Raw genomic sequence first — 24883 nt, 5'->3', positions numbered from 1 at the left:
ATTCGCTGCTCATGGGGTCGACTGTTACAGACTTCGGCACTGGTGGAGTACAGAAATTTATGAATTGCTTTCACTGTCTCACAATTACGCTAAGATTATGTCAATAGCCTGTAAACATGTAATGTGTGCTCTATCGTAGAGACCCTGGCGACATAATCTGCCTGTTTCGATCACTAATGTACAATACATACAAAATCATGTGTTTGAAGTACACTTTTGTACTCCTGAAGTTATTTCCAGCATTGCTTCTAACATATCGTCTATAGACTCCTTCCTTCCAAATATATAGGCATTAAAACGATTAAGTGACATGTTACACTACGTCATCTCTCAATTCCGTTACGCTGCATACATAATCCAACTTTTATCACGTATACTGCACCCGAGTACCGAGCCGCTGAAGATACTCCACTACAATTATTATGTCGAAGTCACTGTCAGGAATCAAGCGTAACTCAGGCTTTTTGATCTGCTAGCAGTCGGATTATAGATATTGGCTAATAATAATGTTCTGCAACGAGGTTCCGACAGTGCTGATAAATCTGGAAGGCTGGTAGCAGGCTGCTATGGTCGCGTACACAGCAGTAAGACGAACGCCTATTCATCATGGTCTAGTATAACTGCTAGCGTAACAGCTGCGCGCTGTACTGTCGGACAAGAAATAGTACGTACAGACTCTTATAATATCAGTAATATTAAAACTAATCGGGTTATTAATAATATTTACATTAACTATGGATGTACAGATATTTTTCTTACTGGCTGATCTCTTTGTTGCTGCTGGAATTTTATGGTGATCCTTTCACTATGGTGCACATAACGTATATGACAGTGATTGTGCAAATGGATTTATATAAAGAGGTGGAAGGGGGGGTGGGAGGGGGAGGGACTTGATTCCTCTTTGCTCACGTTGCCATGACGTCATCGTAGATCGTTATCTTGGCGAATACTGTCATAGGGATTTGGTAACTATTTTCCTGTTTTCCTCCTTTTAACACTCACAATTGACCAAGATGCTTGACCTCGTTATAGTGACTCGTATTGGTACAGTGGGTAGGTAACCTTCGTTTCCTTCCAATTTTAGGTCATACAACTACCTAAGAAGTGGCGACGGCGGCACTTCACACGCAATTGCCAAAGATGCGGGGAGTCTTACAACTGTTCCTTTAAATCTACTACGGGCACTGATACACTACTTATCTGTCTAATTTCCACACAGACTTACGGTGACTACCTACCCATTGTATAGATTACACAATCACTGAAGCCTTCCAGTGGGAGAATGTGATGAAACGTAACAATTCTGCGTCACATCAGGAAATGATGTTGCGAACATGGATTTAACTGGGACTGTAAGTCAAGTGTCCACAACTGGCAGAAAGTGTGTAAGACGCTGGGAAGATCCTTGTAAATGGTCACCAAGTATACAGTGTTTCTGCTTCTTCGTGGTCTAAATACTTTACTTGCCAGTTGTCTATTTAAAATGACTACTAAATCATTTAGTCCCCCGTCATAGAATGACAAAAATTAGTAGAAAGTCGGCACATCGTTGTATATTTTGAGTCTATAAAGCAGTGCGTGCTGGCAGAACCTCAAGCCAGATCTTAACGTTCACAGAAATGTCCACCTCGACTACACCGACGCCTGTTGTCTTCACAGTTCCCTGGGTATCTGTGTGAAAAAGTTTATTGAATTACGAATTGCTTATGTGGTACACAAGGTAAGTTAACTAGCAGAGTCAAGGAAATAAAGTTGGTGGCCGTGAAATGTATCGACGGACGAAGGCTGTGTACGGTGAGTGCAGTCTGAGTCGTTCAAGTGTTGTGGAATGGCGCAAACGATTCCTTGAGAGGCGCGAGTCACTGGAAGACGATGCTCGTCCTGGACTGGTTCATCCACCGTACAGTCCCGACCTTACACTGTGTGGTTTTTAAGTGTTTGAACCTCTAAAACAAGCTATTCGTGGAAATCGATTCGCAACGGACGACGAAATGTGACTGGATCCAGGCCTGGATACGACAGCAGCCTACTAGCTTCAAGGATGGAATCGACCGACTAGTGTTGAAATGGGATAAACGTGCCAACAGTTTTGGCGACTACTTTTGACAATTTTTGTAAACATTTTTGGAATACAGTGATCAATAGATTATTATATTTTGACTAAAGTTCAGTCTTGATCACATCAGTTGACTTCGTAGCAGCTGAGGAGAGCTCCGCCTACCATCCTAAGGGAGCCGTGGGTCTGATGATGGTTATGTAAAAATAACCGAAACCGGTTACCTATGTCATTGAAACATAAATGGTGTGATGAAGACTGAACTTTAGTCAAAATATGACTACTTTTGAATTTGTGTTCTGTGTATAACTACATTTTTGGGTTAATAAAATCGTTGCTGTTACTTTAAACTAGTGACCTGGTTTCATTCGAATACCCCTTAAACATCTACATCGATACTCTCCAAATCACGTCTAAGTGCCTTGCAGATGGTTCATCTAAACACCATCAAAATTCTCTATTATTCCAATCTCGTACCGTGGCCAGAAAAAACTATCTTCCAGTGCGAGCTCTGGTTTCCCTTATTTTACTATAGCGATCATGTCGCCCTACGTAGGTCGGCGCAGAAATATTTTTGCGCATTAGAAGGAGAATGATGGTGATTGAAATTTCGTGAGAAGATTCCGCCGCAACGCAAAACGCCTTTGTTTTAATCATGTTCACCCCAAACCCGTACCCGTACCATTTCAGTGACCCCCGCCCCCGCCCCCGCCCCCCCCCTACTTCGCGATAATAAAAAAAGTGCTGATCTCCTTTGGACTTTCCCGACGTACTCCGTTAATCCTATCTGGTAAGGATCTCACACCGCGCAGCAGTTTTCTAAAAAGAGGACGGACAAGCGTAGTGCAAGCAGTCTCCGTAGAAGATCTGTTACATTTTGTAAGTGTCCTGCCAATAAAACGCAGTCACTGATTAGCGTTCCCCACAACATTTTCTGTGTGTTCCTTCCAATTTAAGTTGTGCGTAATCGTAATTCCAAGCTATTTACTTGAATTTACGGCCTTTAGATTTGACTGAGTTATTGTGTAGCCGAGTTTAACGGATTTCTTTTAGCACTCAAGTGGATGACGCCACGCTTTTCGTTATTCGGGGTCAATTGCCAAATTTAGAACCATACAGATATCTTTTTTAAATCTTTTTGCATTCCATTTCGATCTTCTAATGACTTTACCAGTCAATAAATGACAGCGTCATCTACAGACAACCTAAGACGACTGCTTATATAGTTCAACAGCAAGGGACCTAGAACACTATCTTGGGGAACGCCAGGAATCGCTTCTGTTTTACTCGATGACTTTCCGTCAGTTACTACGAACTGTAACCTCCCTGGCAGGGAATCACAAATCCAGTCACATAGATGAGACGATATTCCATAAGCACCCAATTTCACTACAAGCCGGTTGTGTGGTATAGTATCAAGAGCCTTATGGAAATGTAGAAATATGGAATCAATTAGAAATCCCTTGTCGATAGCACTAAACACTTCATGCGAGTAAAGAGCTAGTTGTGTTTCACAAGAACGATGTTTTCTAAATCGGTGTTGTCTGTGTGTCAATAGACCGTTTTCTTCGAGGAAATATATAATGTTAGAAAATGTATGTTCCAAAATTCTGCTGCATATCGATGTTAATGATATGGGACTGTAATGTGGTGGATTACTCCTACTCCTCCTATCTTTCTTGAATATTGGTGTGACCTGTGCAACTTTCCAGTCTTTGGGTACGGATCTTTCGTCGAGCGAACGGTTGTACATGATTAAGTGTGGAGCTATTGTACCAGCATACCCTGAGAGAAACTTAACTGGTATACAGTCTGGATCAAAGACTTACTTCTGTTAAGTCATTTAAGTACCTTCTCTACCCCGACGATACCTACTAATTCACTCATGTTGGCAGGTGCTCTTGATTCTAATTCATTTCGGAAGGCTGTGGCAGCACTGTCGTCGATAGTATATCCATTGCTATCGGGCAGAGAAGGCACTGATTGTGTCTTGCCGCTAGCATAATTTACATACGACCAGAATCTCTTTGGATTTTCTGTCAGATTTCGAGACAGTTTCGTTGTGTAAACCACTGTAAGCATCTCGCATTGAAGTCCGTGCTAAATTTCGAGCTTCTGTGAAAGATCACCGATCTTAGAGATTTTGCATCCGTTTAAATTTGGCATGTCTTTTTCGTTATTTCTGCAACAGTGTCCTGACCCGTATTGTGTATCAAGGAGGATCAGCTCCGTCGTTTGTTATGTTATTTGGTATAAATCAATTGCTGCCGATACTATGTCTCTGAATTCAAGCCACATCTGATTTATACTTATTTGTCAGTTTAGAAGGAGTGGAGATTGTCTCTCAGGAAGGCACCAAGAGAATTTTTATCTGATTTTTTTGAATAGGTATATTTTTCGTTTATTTTTGGATGATTTGGGGCCTATAATATACAATCTCGCTACGAAAACCCCGAGTTCATTAATATCAGTATGCGTTTTGATGCTCTTTATTAGCTCAGGATTATTTGTTGCTAAGGTGTCAAGTGTGTTTTCACAGCCGCTTACTATTCGTGTGGGCTCATAAACTAACTGCTCGAAATAATTTTCAGAGAATGCGTTTAGCACAGTTTCGGATGATGGTTTATGCATGCCTCCGGAATTAAACATGTTTTCGCCAACACATTGAGGGTAAATTTAAGACACCAACTATAATCGTATGAGTCAGGTACGTGTTTGAAATCAAACTGAAGTTTTTTTTAACCTTTCAGAAATTGTATCATCTGAATTGGGAGGTCGATAAAAGGATCCAATTTTTTTAGTCCGTTTCTTAAAATACATCATAGTCGCTGCTGACTGTATGAAAAATTTTGTTATTACGATTGCAATTTCGGCCTTAGGTGCATTTTCAAGTAACACTGCAAAAGTTACATTCTGTCAGAATATAAGACTCATGTCATATAGTCTTATATTCTGACAGAATGTAACTTTTGCAGTGTTACTTGAAAATGGACCTAAGGCCGAAATTGCAATCGTAATAATAAATATTTCGTACAGTCAACGGCGACTATGATGTCTTAAGAAATATTATATTACTGTGAATCCCAACCATGATAAGTTATTTTATTCCGGTTGTCAAGCATGACCTCTGCCCATATTAACTCACAGGAACTATCTAATTTGGCGACAATCTAAACTACTTCTAACAGCAACAAACACGCCCCCGCCATCTGTGTTTAGCGTATCCTTTCGGAGCACCGTTAGGTTCTTCGCAAAACTTTCTGCTCAACTTATCTCCTGCTTTAGCCTGTTCAGTGCCCATTACGATTTGAGCATCCGTGTTTTCGATTAACGAGTGGAGCTCTGGTACTTTTCCAACACAGCTACGAAATCTTACAACTGTTATACCGATGTTTCTGTATCTACATTCTTCCTGTGTTCGGGCTGCACCCTTCGTGACTGAAGCCCTTTGTGTTTTCCCGAGACCCCCTAACCTAAAAAAACCGCCCAGTCCACGCCACACGGTCCCTGCTACCCGTGTAGCCACCTCCTGAGGGTAGTGGATCCTGACCTATTCAGCCGAAACCCAACCCCCCTATGGCCCAAGTCGAGACGTCTACAGCCTACATCGTCGCAAAACAGTCTGAGCCACTCCACTCGGCTCTGTACCAGAGATCCGCAATCGATGCTGTCGACTATGCTGCAAATGGTGAGCTCTGCTGTCATCTCGCTATCAAGACTGGCAGCCTTTACCACTTCTGATAGCCGCTCGAAACCAGAGAGAATCTCTTCCGATCCAAAGTGACATACATCATTGGTACTGAAGTCAGCCACCACCTGCAGTTGGCTGCACCCTGTGATTTTCATGGGATCCGGGAGGACCCGATCCACGTCTGGAATGACTCCCCCCCGGTATGCACACGGAGTGCACATTGGTTTTCTTCCCCTTCTAGGCAGCCATGTTCATAAGGTGCCTCATAACGCGTCTAACATTGGAGCTACCAACTACAACCTATCATAATAGGCGATTTGTACTGAGTTGTGTTCAGTCTTGCTAGTTTGTGCATAGTTTTGGAGGCTTTGTCGATTGTCAGTTTCATATGATCGTTGAAAGTCTGTTTTCCGTCAAGATACAGACCTAGGTAACGTATGGGTTGCTTCCTCTTGTCCAATTTTAGAATCGGGTTCCTCTTTAGTGTCCCTCTGAGCAGCAAATTTACAGTTTTGTTGGGCGCTATTTTTAGTTTTTTTTCTTTGCACAGATTATTCGTTTTCTGAAGCAGCAGTGTGCCTTTTGTCTCTTAGTACTACTCTCCTGTACGCTGACACCACTACGAGCAGGTCTTCTGCGTAAGCCACCACACCTCTTACCCTGTCGTCTTTGTCCAGGGGGTTCATCAAGGGCTCGATTATGATGACCCAAAATATTGGTCGGCAGATGTGGACATCCCTTTGTGACAACTTTGTGTGTACGAGGCCCCCACTCCACCACTCTGCCTCTGCAGTATTCGATGAGACTATTGTAAAGGGAAGTTGATAGCCCTATCTCCCTTAACCTGGCGAAGAGGGATGGCCACCACAGGTTGTCAAAAACGCCTGCTATGTCTATTAGTATGGCGGCCACGTATTTTTCTCTGATTTTATTTTGTTACTGTCAGTGTTTGGTTGACGGCGTTTCCTACTGATTTACCTTCCCTGAAGCCGAATTGATGGGGCGTTAGGTCGAGGAGGCGTCTGTGCTATTGGAAGCGGTCACACATGAGGCTTTGCTGGACCTTGGCGAGAGTGTTGTTGATGTTTGGTGTGTGGGGGGCGATCAACTGCGCGGTCATCAGCGCCAGTACAAAGTCCCAATTTTTACAAAGTCAATTTTTTTTCACAACCCAATCTAATCACTGTCACAAATGGTGAAGATGACGATGAAATGATGATAACACAAACACCCAGTCCCCACGGGAGTATGTAAGAGGCATATCGGTTGATACGTTTTGACGTCTGTTGCCTCTTTGTCTTTTGATTCCCTGATTATTACCACATTAGCAGTTTCCCAGAGGCTTGGAATTCTGCCTATTAGCAGTGCCTCATTGAAAATGTTGGTAAGAAAGGTGTGATTTGTGTTACGATTTGTTTTAATGTTTCTAAATGTATTTTGTCTGATTGCCGTCGCGATTACTTCTTGTGAGAATGGTATGGTTTCACTGTCACTGACATGGTTGCCTCCTCTCTCAGAAGTGTGTGTTGCTCGTCTCGATTGTCAAAATCCAGAGCTGGTTCGAGGGCCCTGCCTAGAATGTTCACAGTGTTCTCAATTGAGGAGAGACCCGCCTATCTTTCTGACCAAGGTGGTGTTCAGCAAACACGAAGACAAGCAACCGTATTAAGGCGCTCAGTCCGGAACCGCGCGACTGCTACGGTCGCAGGTTCGAATCCTGCCTCAGGCATGGATGTGTGTGATGTCCTTAGGTTAGTTAGGTTTAAGTAGTTCTAAGTTCTAGGGGACTGATGACCCCAGAAGTTAAGTCCCATAGTGCCCAGAGCCATTTGAACCATTTTTTGAACCAAGCAACGGTAACTCCAGCCGTGTGTGCTGTAATGTAAGCCCAGGATGCTATGCCATGAAAAACAAAATAGAGCGTAAAATATCATCGACGTACCGTTGTGCTGTAAGGGTACCGCCGATGACAACCAAATTGGTCCGAAATGAAACGCCACTTCAGAATCACTCCTGTTTGTCATGCTGTATGGTGGATGACAGTCGGTTTGGTATACCACCACTGCCCAGGGTGTCTTCAGAGACGTCTTTGCTGGTCATCGGGGCTCGGTTCGAAGACAATTCTTCTACAGCCAATGAGTTTCTAGGCCGGAGACGAGACGAGTCTGACAGCGGTGGGATGTCAACCTGGCTGTCGTCCACCATACGGCCTGACCACCAGGAGTGATGGTCAGGGAGTGCCATTTCCTGTTCGTAGTAGGACACCATTGGTTGTTATCTGCAGCGCCCTTACGACACAGTGGTACGTCGACGATATTCTGTGCCCCATTTTGTCGTCCTTTATGGCAAGCCATCCTGGGCTTACATTTCTGCGACATAATGCCCGTTCACATACTTACGAAGTTTCTGCTGCTTGTCTTCGTGCTTCCGAGTCCTACCTTGTCAAATGAGGTCTCCGGATCTCTCCTCAATTGAGAGCGTTTGGAGCACTATGGTGAGGAACCCTCAAACTGGTCCCGGCAGAGGTTCGAGTCCTCCCTCGGGCATGCGCGTTTGCGGTTTTGCGTTTTGCGGTTAGGATAATTTATGGTAAGTAGTGTGTAAGCTTAGGGACTGATGACCTTAGCTGTCAAGTCCCATAAGATTTCACACATATTTGAACATTTTTGAACCCTCAAACCAGTTCCGGGTTTTGACGATCTAACGCTCCAGTTCGGCAGAATTTCGCACGCTGTTCATCAGGAGAACGTCTAACGACTATGTATCAATGCGAAGCCGAATAACTACTTGCGTAAGTGTCAGATGGACCAACGCCTTTCTGACTTGCTCAATTTGTTAAGCTCTTTCTTTTGAATGTATCATCCAATTTTTCTGAAATTTTAATTTTTTTGTTTTTTGTATTTTTGTTTTTACATGTACATCGGCTCTACGGATTTCCGCCCTATTCGTGTAATTCCTTCGTGTTGTATGTTTTTAGTCTTACGAGAGTATGTATTCCGAACCACTTCTTTGCAGTTTTTCTGAACTGTTTCACCGTTTTTTTTTTGTTTTTTTTTTCAGTAGAGAAAGGCATTCTTAGCGCACTTCCAATGATTTGCTAACAGTGCTGTGCTGCTGTTCTGCATAAAATCCGTGAAGAATGACTGCCTCTCCTTTGAACATTCTGTATATATTCAACCATTATATTTGGCAATAACGCTGGACGTATATGATTCGAAGAGGAAGAAATCAAGGGGAATGGGTAGACACACAGAAATTTAGGCGCTATAAATCATTAAAATAGACAGGCAAAATGGCTTTAAAATAGCCGCCGGCCGGTGTGGCCGTGCGGTTAAAGGCGCTTCAGTCTGGAACCGCGTGACCGCTACGGTCGCAGGCTCGAATCCTGCCTCGGGCATCGATGTGTGATGTCCTTAGGTTAGTTAGGTTTAATTAGTTCTAAGTTCTAGGCGACTGATGACCTCAGAAGTTAAGTCGCATAGTGCTCAGAGCCATTTTTTAAAATAGCTAAAATAGGCAATAAAAGGCGGCACAGAAAAACCTGACTATTTTTCATCTGAGAAAATGACCCCAAAATCTGCAGTGGTGACTGGAGCAAATTAAACAATTATTGTAGGGTCAATTTCTACTGCAACTGCACTGTGTCACCATATGGAACTAATTAACTCTGTTTATCTAGCATAGTCTTCGATCTCTGCACTGGATCATTGACAGTTTTTGCTGACTTCGTGAAACACTGTCCTGTTTCTTGAAACTTGCGCATCACTTGTGGCAGGGATCCAAACTCGGCCGCGAAGATACCGTGCTTCATTCTCCATTGCGATGACCACTTTGGTTCTTCGCGGAAAATTTCAAGCTTAGTAACTGTCTGAATCTATGGCGGAGCTTTCGCAAAGATCATCTCAGCACTGAAAACTAATTTGTCGACATCCTGAAACAAGCTCATCTCTCTTGACAGTCATTTAAGACCACGTGATGTGCTCTTAACATAAAGCATGATTAGAAATCGTAATTTTAAATTGTCTCAGCCTTTGTCACGTATGGTGCAGCGTCCGAGACGAAAAATACACCGTCTTATAAATTTCTACAAGCATTAACTATAATGAACCGGTAAATAACCGTCTTATTACTGCATTGTTAACTTTTTCGAGACGCTGTTGTAAGCAGAATGCTTTTATTATTTCACCTTCTGAAGGATCTAATGGTCCAACAGTGTCATTGGCAACAGAACAGCCCATAGGATCAACTGACTCAACAATTGAAATCTGATTGTATTTTTACTTCGCGTTTAATTAGTTTTCTTACTTCACCGTAAGATTCACTTTGGTAACATTTTCGCGTACTTTACTCGCTGGGCCATTAGTTCACGTACTTTTCCAAAATCTCTCTTAATATAGGATGCTGTAATTTCCACAAAGGGGTCCGATCATCAATGAAAGCTGCACATAAATTTGAAAAGAAATTTCCATTTTCGACTATACTGCAATTGAAACAAAGAAATCTTGCTAGTAGCCTAGCGCAGTGATTTTTTTGTTTCGTGTTTCCGATATGGTGAGAAATGAAATTTTTATTTCCTTAGTTCACTGACTGCTCGCATACCTTGCACAGAATTATTCTACTGTCAGTAGAATGCGTCATAACTGACATTATTAGTGTAACTTTGCATTTAATGCGTAAAGACACACAGTATTTCGGCTTGTTAGTTGCTACCTTTACCAATAAAGTCACAATGAAAATTGAAAGGAAGAACAAATCAGACTAATGAAACCAGGTTTTTTGATGCCACATTTATTATTGCTTTTCAAGGTTAGGATGCCAAGTAAACACACGCGATAATTAAAACCCTTACCTACTGTTATCTTTCTTTTTTACGAGACCGTTCTTAATAATAAAGGAAAAATCAAAAAGGCTAAACGGCATTAATTTCGGCAGTTGGGTGTTTATATAAAAAAAGACAGAAAAAATGCCGTGTTTTAATCACAAAGAACTAAATCGTACAAACTGTAACATTTGAAAAGGGATTCTGCGAGGTTCCACTCTTCGATAATGAGTTTAAGTAACTGTAAATTCTTTATACACTTGCAACTGATGTGATGTTTATTTTTACAAATGAATAGATCACTTATTTCAATTACAATTAAAATCTGAATTAATCTTTTTTTATAACACTACAGTAATTTAAACAATCAATTTATAAAATCAATCACAGCTAGAACAATCTAAATATTTAAACCAAAAATACGTCACAGCTTCAGGCGGATGTACCATACTACGAGAGGAATTATAAACTGTTATTCATGAAGCTCCCACTGCCCCAGCTCAGAGTTTGCACTCAGCTGTTTAAAGAAAGTAATTGCGACACCTGCTGGTTACACGACTACAGTGAGACTACTGTTTTATTTTCCTGCCCCATGTTACGTTATTTAGTTTGCTTGAAGTCTTTCAGACAAAATCTTTTCTTTCAATGTGCGATGACTGCCTTATGAAATGTTGCCTAATCTAACATCGGTGTGCCCCATACCCTCAGAGTAGCGCAGTGCTTGCACATCCTCTTCACTCAACTACTCAGTAGCTGAATGTGTGTATGGAGAACGGCACCGAATTTCCGACCACACGAGTGTCGCCTTTTGTTTCTGCTCTTCCGAACACTTGAATCGGGTACTATTGAAAGAGTCAGGTAAGATCATGTTCTAAATCTTGTGATATTCCTGGCTGCGACCACCAGTATTTTATTTTGCTAGAAGCTCGCATTGATGCAGCTTGATAAACGCTGAGTTATGGAACAAATGTGGAGTGAGTTACAAGCGACAGGTGGTACAGTAGGGACCAGTACCGTGGGAGAGTCCACCAGTTGTACTGAACTTGCTTCTGATTGGTCGGCACATTCGGGTGTTAGGCGTCAAAACACCTAACTTCTCATATTAATTATTTATATACTTTTCCTTGTCTTTAAACCAGTTTTTAGTTTGACAATCTCTCACAGTTACCATGCGAGTATACCGTGTTTGTTTATTAAATTTCACTAGTTTTGAGAAACAAAAGAGTAGTGATATTGCAACCTAAGTGCTTCGGACATCTTTGGGGCGCTTTGGCGCACCTGGGAGACGGAGTACTTTGGCTGCGCTAGTCAGACTGCTTCGGGCGTCCTAGAGGGATGGACGCCTAACTGTGTTACGGTCGTTCTTCAGAGCCGGACATGTTGTACTCTCTGTCGGAAGTTGGATAGAAAAGTTACCTTATGATTACGAAAGCTATGTCGAGTGTCTTAAAAGACAGTGTAAAATGGGTGATTATTTAAATAATAAGAACACATGATATACACTCCTGGAAATGGAAAGAAGAACACATTGACACCGGTGTGTCAGACCCACCATACTTGCTCCAGACACTGCGAGAGGACTGTACAAGCAATGATCACACGCACGGCACAGCGGACACACCAGGAACCGCGGTGTTGGCCGTCGAATGGCGCTAGCTGCGCAGCATTTGTGCACCGCCGCCGTCAGTGTCAGCCAGTTTGCCGTGGCATACGGAGCTCCATCGCAGTCTTTAACACTGGTAGCATGCCGCGACAGCGTGGACGTGAACCGTATGTGCAGTTGACTTTGAGCGAGGGCGTATAGTGGGCATGCGGGAGGCCGGGTGGACGTACCGCCGAATTGCTCAACACGTGGGGCGTGAGGTCTCCACAGTACATCGATGTTGTCGCCAGTGGTCGGCGGAAGGTGCACGTGCCCGTCGACCTGGGACCGGACCGCAGCGACGCACGGATGCACGCCAAGACCGTAGGATCCTACGCAGTGCCGTAGGGGACCGCACCGCCACTTCCCAGCAAATTAGGGACACTGTTGCTCCTGGGGTATCGGCGAGGACCATTCGCAACCGTCTCCATGAAGCTGGGCTACGGTCCCGCACACCGTTAGGCCGTCTTCCGCTCACGCCCCAACATCGTGCAGCCCGCCTCCAGTGGTGTCGCGACAGGCGTGAATGGAGGGACGAATGGAGACGCGTCGTCTTCAGCGATGAGAGTCGCTTCTGCCTTGGTGCCAATGATGGTCGTATGCGTGTTTGGCGCCGTGCAGGTGAGCGCCACAGTCAGGACTGCATACGACCGAGGCACACAGGGCCAACACCCGGCATCATGGTGTGGGGAGCGATCTCCTACACTGGCCGTACACCACTGGTGATCGTCGAGGGGACACTGAATAGTGCACGGTACATCCAAACCGTCATCGAACCCATCGTTCTACCATTCCTAGACCGGCAAGGGAACGTGCTGTTCCAACAGGACAATGCACGTCCGCATGTATCCCGTGCCACCCAACGTGCTCTAGAAGGTGTAAGTCAACTACCCTGGCCAGCAAGATCTCCGGATCTGTCCCCCATTGAGCATGTTTGGGACTGGATGAAGCGTCGTCTCACGCGGTCTGCACGTCCAGCACGAACGCTGGTCCAACTGAGGCGCCAGGTGGAAATGGCATGGCAAGCCGTTCCACAGGACTACATCCAGCATCTCTACGATCGTCTCCATGGGAGAATAGCAGCCTGCATTGCTGCGAAAGGTGGATATTCACTGTACTAGTGCCGACATTGTGCATGCTCTGTTGCCTGTGTCTATGTGCCTGTGGTTCTGTCAGTGTGATCATGTGATGTATCTGACCCCAGGAATGTGTCAATAAAGTTTCCCCTTCCTGGGACAATGAATTCACGGTGTTCTTATTTCAATTTCCAGGAGTGTATTTATCAGATGTGTAACCTACCATGATTGTCAGTCCTACAGATCTTGCCCTCTGTAGATACAGATACTAACCTGGGCAAGCGGCATTCCATAAGAAGCACAATCACAGTTTCAAGTTGAGAGCATAGCCGCCTCCGCCGAAGAAGATCCCACGACCGACGAGCTGTCTTCTGCGCTGGGGACACAAGTTGAGAAGACAACAGGTTGGTGGAAAGAACGGTTAGGGACACCCCAGGTCTCTCCTCTCCCCCCCCCCCCTCCAGGTCTCCCCCCAGGTCTGTTCCTCGTGATATTAGTGATACGTTAAGCGCCTAACGTTACATTTGAGAACTGATAATCAACCAATAATATTAATTCTGTATCGCTGAACAGTACCGGTAAAAGCGAGCCCTACGGTTTAATGGGGAATCAGATCCAGATGTAAAGGTACCTACTCTGTCACATGAGGCCATATGAGCATCTGCTTTATAAAAATCGACACAAGCCACCGCAGCCTCCGCTATATAGGCTGCACCAGGCTTGATTAGGCACAAAACATTTATATGCAATGGTGTTCAAAACTTACGGACGAAAGTAACTTCCGCCTAATGTGTCTCTACTAAGTAACAGTCCTATGAAACTTGGGCCATACATAGGAAGAACTGCTGTAGTAGAGGAGGTAACTTAAAGGAACACTCTGATGTGGCCGAGCGGTTCTAAGCGCTTCAGTCTGGAACCGCGCGACCCCTGCGGTCGCAGGTTCGAATCCTGCCTCGGGCATGATTAGATTAGTTTTTCGTTCCATAGATCCGTGTTGAGGAGATCCTCGGGGCTGTGAAACATGTCAACTTTCTTAAAAAAAATTTTAAGCTGAAATAAAAATACTAATAGTATGAATATATACAATACATGATTTGTTCCTATCAAAACATTCGTTAATAGAGTAGTAGGAGTTGGCCACTAGTAAGTCTTTCAGGCTCCTTTTGAACTGATCTTTATTTGAAACTAAATTTTTTGTGTTTGCTGGAAAATTATTGAAGATGAGTGTTCCTGAACAGTGGACCCCTTTTTAAACTAAAATAAGTGCTTTTAAGTCATTGTGCAGATCATTTTTGTTCCTGGTATTGTATGTATGAACTGAGCTGTTTGTCGGAAAAAAGAGATATTATTTTGGACAAATTTCATTAAGGAATATATATACTAAGAGGCAGTAGTTAGTATACCCAGTTCTTTGAAGAGGTTTCTACAGGACGTCCGTGAATTTACTCCACAAATAATACGTATTACACGCTTTTGGACTCTGAAAACTTTCGACTTGAAGAGTTACCCCAAAATATTATACCATATGACATTATGGAATGAAAGTAGGAAAAGTATGCAAGCTTTTTCTTTTTATGTCGCCTATGTCTGCTAACACTCTAATTGCAAATACAGATTTGTTAAGGCGTTTCTGCAGTTCTGTGGTGTGCTTCTCCCAACTGAATTTATTATCAAGTTGTAATCCCAGGAATTTAAGACTGTCAATCTCTTCTATCTGCTCTTCTTCATACTTTATGCATATGCTGGGTGGAAACCTCTTACAGGTTCTGAATTGCATGTAGTGAGTGTTTTGGAAGTTTAATGTCAGTGAGTCAGTTTTAAACCATTTATTAATATCCATGAAAATATTATCAGATCTCTCTAGAACTACACTCAACATACTATTTATTGCAATACTTGTGTCATCGGCAAACAAAACGAACTCTACTTCTCGCAGTTTAACTTATGAGAGCTCATTAATGTACACAAGAAAAAGCAATGGCCCTAAGATGGATCCTTGTGGGACATCACATGTAATTTCTTCCCATTCTGATGATGACTGATGACTTAATTCACTAGTCCCTTGCACTGACACCCTTTTTTTCCTGTTAGTGCGGTATAACTTTAACCATTTTGCAGCACTACCTGTGACACCATAGAACTCTAATTTATTTAAAAGGATGTTGTGGTTCACACAATGAAATGCCTTTGACAAATTACAGAAAATATCTGTTGTTTGTAATTTGTTATTTAATGAATTAAGTACATTTTCACTGTAGGTGTAAATAGCCTTCTCGATATCAGAACCCTTCAGAAATCCAAACTGTGTTCTTGATATGTTATTTGTGATCAGATGGTTGTGAAGCTGCCTGTACATTACGTTTTCTAAAATTTTTGAGAATACTGGAATGGATGTGTGTGATGTCTTTAGGTTAGTTAGGTTTACGTAGTTCTAAGTTCTAGGCGACTGATGACCTCAGATGTTAAGTCCCATAGTGCTCAGAGCCATTTGAACCATTGAACTATGTGATGAACAGAAATAACAGTAATTAGAGGACAGTAGTTACACTTAAGTCACTGGGGTTTATGATGGTCCCCTGGACTTCACAAAGAAGCGGGACATAGCTCTGAAAAGGATGTGCGATGACTACGGACGGAAATACATGTTCTACAATGTGGTCCATACTGGTCACAAGGTTGGTAAAAGTACTTGTGGTAGGGCGTTCCTGTCCACCAGTGCTTTTGACAACTGCTGGATCGTCATCGGTACATGTGTACATGCTGAAATACGTCTCCCTAATGCATTCTACACGTGCTCGATGGGATTTTAAGTCGAGGGAACAGATAGACCTGTCCATCCTCAGAATATTCTCTCGTTCCAAGAATTGACCGGCAAGTGTGTCAGCGGCGTATGCTTCTAACGGTCCCGTTATATTCGCAGTACATTCACATTCTTCTTCCCCAGAAAAGAGTTAAAATGAGGTACTGAAATGAAGCATTGAACACGTTTTCTGAATTTCGAGACAAGGATAGTGAGTGAGCGGAAAATCCCTTTATTAATTGTTTTCGGAAAATCTTATGTGGAAGAAAGTCCGAGTTGCAAGACATGCCGCATTCCAGGGAACGTAGCACCTGGACGTGAAACTTGTAAGCAGTGGAGGCGAGGAAACACTTATCCAGATGACACAGAGCTTGCAGATGCTATTTCTGTGCCAAATGAAGAGATGATTGAAGTTTTGTGCACTCGCCGTCGTGTCTTCGCTATTGACTGAATGACTGACTATTGTGCACCAGGCCAGTGTAAGTGCTCATGATAGTGAAGTTAACGGTAAGTCTCCCATTGAAGAATGTTAGATATCTCTTGTAACAGAGCAGCACCAGTAAATGCATTTTCAAGATACATACCGATAGAAAAAAAATTGCAACATTAAAAAACAATGTAGAGTTGAAATGTTTGAAATACATTTGTCTGGGTAACATGGTAACATATTTAAGTGATTAACGTTGCAAGATCACATGTTAATGTATGCGCCATTGCAAATGTTAGCTACTGGTAAATTAGTAACAGGTGTAACCGCCACAATGTTGAATGCAAGCATGCAAACGTTGATGCATTGTGTTGTACAGGTGCCGGATACCCGTCTGTTGGATGGAATTCCATTTAAGTGTTGCATGTTGCACTTGTGTTGTGTACATAGTTCCGCGTAGTCAGCGCGTACACAACTTTCCCAATAGAGCGCGCCCCGCTAAGCACAACAGCGCAGGCGCAGCGCTCGTCCGTCTCCGCACTGCGAGATGGCGCTGTCAGAGACGGACCAAATTCTGCTTCCGCCGATCCGCGTATTAATATGTAACGCAGCCAATGAGATTGCTGCTAACGTAGAACCTTTTCTCCTCATGGATCACACTCGCGCAGTGATACCTGAACGCGCGAGGTATTATAACCAGTGTACAGACCTCCGATTAGTCAGTCTGCATTAGTCTGTGCCTAATAAGATTACCATATTCCTGTACAAAGCAGTAGGTACAGATACAATACCGGGAGAAATACTAAAATGCTTGAACCACAATGGAATAAGAGAAATATTGAGGTTATGTAATAAAATATATGACGGTGGTGAATGGCCTGAGGACTTTTTGACAACAGTAATGATTCCATTACGGAAAAAACAAGGAACCAAGAAATGCAGCGAGCACAGGACAATCAGCCTCATTTCACATGCAGCCAAAGTGATGTTAAGAACAATTAATAAAAGACTTGAAAAAGTAATAGAGGAGAATCTCGCCGAGGAGCAGTTTGGCTTTAGACGGAATGCGGGTACCAGAGATGCAATAGGGCTCCTACGAATCTTGGGAGAAAGGTTTATTGAAAAAGGAAGAGACCTATATATGTGCTTCATCGATTTAGAAAAGGTATTTGACAATGTGGTTTGGGACAAGCTGGCGACTATTATGAGGGAAAAGAGAGTGGACTGGAAAACCAGAAGACTTATAAATTCATTATACCTTAATCAAAAAGTTTCAGTTAAAGTGAGAGGAGAAAGTACAAACTGGATCAGACTAGGGAAAGGAGTAAGACAAGGATGCTGTTTATCACCTACTCTTTTCAACCTGTACTTGGAAAATATGATTGACCAATGCTCATTAGATGACAAAGGAGTAGAAATTGGAGGAAGAAGAGTAGGATGCTTGAGATTTGCTGATGACATGGTCCTTCCAGCCACAGAGGAAAAAGAATTACAGGATTTGGTGGACACCATTGCAACTAACGGAAAAAAATATGGAATGAAAATTAACACAAATAAAACAAAAGTATTGGCAATAGGAGGAAATAAGGAAATAAAAATTGTGCTGAATGGAGAAACACTAGAACAGGTGCAAAATTTTAAGTATCTTGGAAGCAGGATAGACACCGACTGGAAGTGCACCAGAGAAATTAAAACAAGGATAGCAATGGCAAAAGAGGCGTTTTTAAGAAAAGGAGAATCTTCTGCAGCGGTCTGGACAGAGAACTCAGAAAGAGACTCATAAAATGTCTTGTATGGAGTGTTGTTCTATATGGAGCTGAAACATGGACTATGAGGAAAAAAGACAGAGAAAGGCTGGAGGCTTTTGAGATCTGGACATGGCGGAAGATGGAAAGAATAAGTTGGATGGACAGAGTAAAAAATGAAGAGGTACTGAGAAGAGTGGGAGAGAAAAGACAGTTACTAGATGTAATAAAGAGAAGAAAAAGAAATTGGATTGGGCATATATTAAGACAGAATGATGGACTGATAAAAACAGTTTTAGAAGGTTATGTAGAAGGGAAAAGGAAGCGAGGAAGGAAGAGATTCCAGATACTGGATGACATGATGGACGGTACAACATAAAGCAGCCTTAAGAAGGAAGCAATGGATCGCAGAAAATGGAGAGGCAAAGGACCTGCTAATATAGCAGATAACTGATGATGATGATTCCTGCACATAGCCATGAAGATAAATGTACAGACACTTTGACAAGGATCAGAGATATGTGACAATAAGATTAATGTACCAAGACCAAAGGAACTTCAGATTGTCAATTGTCAAGTTACGTAATGTCTACTCTTTTTATTACTATAATAAATGTGTGCGAAAATTAATCAAGTTCTGTTTAAAGTTGGTCACTGTCAACCTGCTACTCTAAGCGTGCAAGTGGCATTTCTATCGTCTGACCTAACGGCAGAAGATAAACACGCCACGATAAGACCACGAGACATATTGCTGACACTCTCCTACTTCGTTAGAGCGACAAGTCAATCTGATGGTGTGTGTACCGAAGGTCTTACAGTATGCACACCACAACTTGGTTGGTCAATACAGGGACGGTTAATGCTCTTTGTAGGTAACGCTGGAGTTGTCGCCTGATGATGTTCCTTATGTGCTCGATTGGAGAGATATCTGATGATGGAACAGGCTGAGTCAGCATGTCGACTCACTGTAGAGCATATTGAGTTACAACAGCGGTATGTGGGCTAGCGTTATCCTGTTAGAAAACACCCCGTGGAATGCTGTTGATGGATGGCAGCACAACAGCTCGACCCAACAAACTGACGTACAAATTTGTAATGAGGATGCGTGAGAGAACCGCTAGAGTGCCCCTGGTGCCATACGAAATCGCACCCCAGATCGTAACTCAAGGTGTAGGTCTAGTGTGTCTAGCACGGAGATAGGATGGATGCAGACCCTCAACTGACCACCCAACCAACACAAGGCCATCACCGGCACCGAGACGGAAACAGCTTTCACCAGAAAACACAACAGACCTCCACCCTGCACTCCAATGAACTCTCGCTTGACACCACTGAAGTAACAAAGGGGGGTGGTTTAGAATGCGCGCTACAGGACGTGTGTCTTGGGGCTGTCCTTGGAGTAACATTTGTAACAGATGTTTGGCTCACTGTGTTTCCGAGTGCCACGTGGCCGTCTTCTTGCGACCGTTCGTTCTTGTGACCACCGCAGCTAGCAATCATGCACAGTAGCTACATTCCTGTCGCGTCTTTATGCAGTATCACACAGAAGGAACATCCGATTTCTCTAATCCCTATTACACAACCTCGTTGCAACTCAATAAGGCGTTTATAATGGCGTCTTTGTCGCCTTGAAGGCATTCTTGACTAACGACGATTTACTACATCCAGTTTCAAACGTAACTGTCGCTCACGACCGTTACAGCATGTATTGCTCTAAATTTGAATAGACATCTTTCAGATGTAGAAAATCTCCTTCAGAGTTTCGTTTATGTCGCGCAACTCCCTGGTATTGCGCTTTTTTTTCCTGTCAGTGTACATAGCGGATCTCTTCAGTATTTCTTCGTTTATCTTTTAATGAGATTTTATCAGTGAGTAAGTGATTTATTTTCAACAGTGTACAGATTTTTGATTTTTATTTAATAATCAGTACATGAAGTTGGAAGAGGAGTTTATTTTTAGAATTTTTGAAGAGTACTGTCTACTTTTCGCACGTCTGAAGTGCCTTAATCCTATTGTGGTAGCAAGTTGGATTAATTTAATGCTGTCAGCTCTCCTATTTTACGGCCACTTTTGCGTTAGAACAGTTGCAATAACAATAGTTTTACGGTAGGTTCCTCGACAGTCAGTTCACGCGAGCCAGTTTATCAACATTAAAATTATCGAGGTACAGCCCTCGGGAACTAATGGTTGGAAGAAAAGATTAGAGTGCAATGTCCTGTCGACAGAGGTCATTAGAGACGAAATACAGGTTCGTATTACGGAACAATACGTAAGGAGAATCGCCAATGACTTTATCAAAGCAATCATCCCCGCATTTAGCCGGAGCGGTTTAGGGAAATCATGGAAACGTAAATCTGGATAGCTAGACAGGTATTTGAGACGTCGTCCTCATGAACAGTAATCCAGTGTGCTCATCACTCGTTGCCCTCTGTCCGATAACTGGAATTCTCTCATTCAAACACAAACAGCACAAAATACGTGACCCACCGCATGCTCCATCTTAAAATACGTAGCAGTAGACACAATGTTCGCCATTGCAATGCCCACAAAAAACTGCCAACATTACGTGCTAGCCCATTACTGTTTAAGCAAATCATGCATCTACTTGTATCGACATTTTTATGCATGCGTTTAACTTGAAGTACGAGTATTAGTGACTTCCTCAGCAGTTCTGAGATAGACTCCCGCATGTGCATGCCTTCACCTGGGAACAGCTTGGAATCGAGTGAACACTTCACGTTTTGAGTGCGTGTGCGACTAGGGCGTTATATGTTAGCGTGTACATTGTCCTGCTCTTACTGAGCTTCCGAGCAGTCGCGGCGCCACCCTTGAACGCCGCCTCTTCACAATCCCGTTGGAAGGTCGCTCTCACGTCCCTAGGGATGCAGGTGAGGAAAGGGTTCATCGCCGCCAGCGTTTCTGTGAAAAAAGAAGGGCAAGCATTGAAGTCTTTGCTCAATGTCTCTAAAATAACCACCCACTCTTCTTTACACACTGAACTCTGCGTTCTCTAAACACTTTCCGAACAGCAGATCAAGAATTACAGGCCGTTTCAGCCTTCTAAAATTTATTTCAAACGTTCTTTGAGATGTGATCCGTCTGTACAAATGAATGAAAGACTTATTAAATTATCCCCGAGACATTTAAGTCTCATATTTATCTACGATAATTATGGAAGTTGAAGAAATGAAGCCGGCGGGAGTGGCCGAGCGGTTCTAGGCGCTACAGTCTGGACTCGCGCGACCGCTACGGTCGCAGGTTCGAATCCTGCTTCGGGCATGGATATGGGTGATGTCCTTAGGTTAGTTAGGTTTAAGTAGTTCCAAGTTCTAGGGGACTGATGACCACAGCAATTAAGTCCCATAGTGCTCAGAGCCATTTGAACCATTTTTTTTTTTTTTTTTTGAAGAAATGAATTAAAATTTATGCCACGGACCTGGGTCTTTTGCTTTCTATGCAGAAATGCTGACCATTTCCACACATTTCAGTTTAATACTTAATTTTCACTCTGTAGGCTGTGTGTTTTGCCAACTGCCACAGTGTGATTTTCGTTCGCGGGTTGTGGTGAGGTGTATGAATATAATTTGATATTCGTTTATTATGTGTTATCCTGTTGGTGCCGCTGTACTATGTAGAGGGAATCTACAATAAAGTTATTTAGGTGAAAGTGCATTTATGACGTCCGTAGCTTTTCCGTTGCATGCTGCTGTTAGTTTGTACATTCACTCACGGGAATTGAAAACGAATCATGAGTCAGGTGCAGATAGCCATTGAGATCTCTCTCGTAATTTCGTGTGCTTCGTAAATAAAGATTATTAGTATTTTGTTTTAGAAGGTTGTAATTTAACCACACTGTTGGATTTTCTTTAAAATCTGAAATAAGAGAAATTAGGTTACAATACGAGTTGCTACACATGAATCTATTACGGTAATATTTTCAGGTTGAGATTCGTTGGTTTCATCAACTCACAACCGAGCTGTCACATTCGAATCTACCCTAGGCGGCTGTTTACGCTAGAGATTAGTCTCTATTTTCCAGTCACTAAAGGAAAATGAAAAATCAGTGGAAAAACTTAAAATTCATAACAACCAGATCAGTGAAAAGTAGTCTGACGTTCTCCATATCGAAAACAATTTTAATCAGTTTTTATCTTCTGCCGAAAAATCAGATTCAGCGATTCCCATTGACTGCCGAATGCAGTTAACTGATTGGCTACAACCAACTCAACGAATTTCCAACCTTTGCAAACAATAAGAGAGCCACCGACACTGTCAGTGCACTTCAGCGTTTTTTAATGTGTAGGCGATGGCAGGTTAAGTAGACATTAAGTTGTTATTTATTCTGGGTATGTTTAACATTTCCATTATTGTTTCAGTAACCAATATAATGATTAGTTGTTGATTTGGTCACTATTTCCTTGTTCATTGCAAGGGTTCTTTGTATGTGAAAAATCTCTTTTAATGTTAGCACGTTTGTATTGCAGTTTATCATTCGAATAATTTTCACACTGTATTTCTTATTAGAAGCTTCAGGCCAGAGCTTTGTTAGGTGATCAGCAAAGCTGTTTTCATAAAATCACAAATTTGTAAGTAGAACAACATAGTAATTTAATGTTGCAAACATTTTACTCCAAAAAGTAGTGTCTTACAATATTAGTTTGTAAGGCGATGGTATTTTTCCTTCATACATGTAGTATACCCTTTTGTTTGCATATTTTATTCGATATGGGATAGTGACTACCGATGGGTGATTGGGTAATTGAGCGTTTCTTTGGTTGTTACTGGGTAGCACCACGTACTGATATTTGTCAGTAGTGTTGCATGCCTGACATTTGAGCTGGACGCTGACCGCACTGTGCCGTGGTCATTAGGCTTTCCTGTGAAAGCAGCGATACGCAAGAAGGAGTGTAGAAGAGAAAACGTGTTTTTCACCGAGAGTGATATATTATTCTAAAGGGAACAGAGATGGGGCAACAACTTTATAGCCAGCAGACGGTCTCCCTACGGTGGGCCCGATGACCTTATGCTGGTCGCACTCCAGCCCTTAAAAAATATCTGTGGGAACAGCCAGTTGCTGGAAGCCGGGGGTGGAGAGCGATAGCATCTTACAAGGGAAGGGGAGGGGAGGGGGTATCCTTTGAGTATGAAGCAATGCGCAGTGGTCACGAAAGGCTGACACGAGTAAGCATTTCGCAAATCATCTCACAAGAGGTGGCGGGGCCACATTTCACACCACACAGCAGAGTAGTGAATTTGATTGCTAAAGTTCTCAGTCGTGGGAGGAGTTTTAGAAGGTTCTGGAACAGTGTTCTGCACGGAGTATGAGCTGCAGGCGACTGACTGGCAGATTCATGACCTGTGTAGTGAGAGGCACTGCTTTTGTAATGGGCGCAGGGTTTCATTGTAGAGCGAGCACACGTGGACGCCACAAGCCTCGCTGGAAACTGGCATAGGAGACAGAGACTGTCCTGCGGGTGTCTAATGGGGACACGTCGCGCAAGGAGCAACTTAGACTTCTCTGACAAGAGCATCTGTTAAGAGTCAGGAGAGAGGTAAGTAGTTTCTCTGTAAGCACGGCGACGATTCTTTGCTTCTCTGTGGAGTTTGCGGCATATGAACTACTTTCTCACGAACCAATACACGAGTTGACTTTCTGTTCCTGGCTTATGAGCAAACAGAAATCGTGGGTCGTGATCTGTGTCATACTAAAAGTAGTTCAGCTCTAGGAGTTTGCAGACGGTCTCTTACCTTCACTGTGTGTACAATTTATAGGTACGAAACGGACATCCTCTGCACGGCAGCAAACAGCACCAAGCAGATCGACGCTGCAGAATGACTTCTTCTTGCAGCATCAATCGGTGATATACATGGCTCGGCAGATAGGGAAACTGTCACAGTAAACGTGTTAAGTTCCATTTGTTTCTGCTCTGGGCTCTTTGCTGTCAGTGCCGGTCAGGGTAGGGGCATTTTGTTTCAGGGGGCTTATCGATGTCGACCAGTTTAGTGTGTCCGTCGGATAAACAGGGACACGATTTTGAGAAAAATCGCAGATGTTCTACCGATTTCAATGCCAGCGTAAGAGTGGGATTTAACATACTGTATACGATCTTGCATTTTTCTGTTTGAAAATAATTTAACAGTATATATTTGTTTCATTGTAGCAGGGTACTTAGCCAACAATGTCGATCTCGAAAGCAAGTTAGAGCAGAATATTCTGACGACTAGATATCGAATGTATTCCTTTAGGTGTAGGTTGTCAATGGAAAGGCTGTTTTTGATTCGCTTATAAGCATGATATTTTCTTTGGACAACCATACATACATACATACATACATACATACATACACACATATGCCAAACGTACACAAACAGCACTGGTTTTTACAAGACTTTTGTATTCTTATTGTGAAGTAATTTGTATGGAACATTACATGACAAATTTATTGTATAAACAGATGTATTAAAGCCCACTGAACATGTTTCTAAATATGGAAATATGGAGGAGAGGAAAGTACGTGACATAAAACAGCCTTCATTTAGTTCCATTGATGGACCCACTCAAAGAATGTAGAAAAGGAAGAACTACGAAAAACATAAAAATGAAGATATTACAACCATGTCAGGCAT

General features: G+C 42.7%; 1 protein-coding gene across 1 annotated transcript in view; it reads right to left on the bottom strand.

Moving 5' to 3' along the window:
- Window positions 1–1564: 1564 nt before the first annotated feature.
- LOC126188659 (juvenile hormone acid O-methyltransferase-like) overlaps window positions 1565–24883 on the bottom strand; it is a 68433-nt gene continuing 45114 nt past the window's right edge. The window contains exons 4-5 of the mRNA XM_049930263.1: window positions 21056–21175; window positions 1565–1671 (exon numbers count right to left, since the gene is read on the bottom strand). Coding sequence (XP_049786220.1) covers window positions 1565–1671; window positions 21056–21175 — 227 coding nt within the window. The remainder of the gene's footprint in view (window positions 1672–21055; window positions 21176–24883) is intronic.

This window comes from Schistocerca cancellata, chromosome 5, assembly GCF_023864275.1.
Source record: "Schistocerca cancellata isolate TAMUIC-IGC-003103 chromosome 5, iqSchCanc2.1, whole genome shotgun sequence".
Taxonomy (NCBI): Eukaryota; Metazoa; Arthropoda; class Insecta; order Orthoptera; family Acrididae; genus Schistocerca; species Schistocerca cancellata.
Note: the sequence above shows the minus strand (reverse complement) of the source record. Positions and strands in the feature narration are given on the sequence as shown.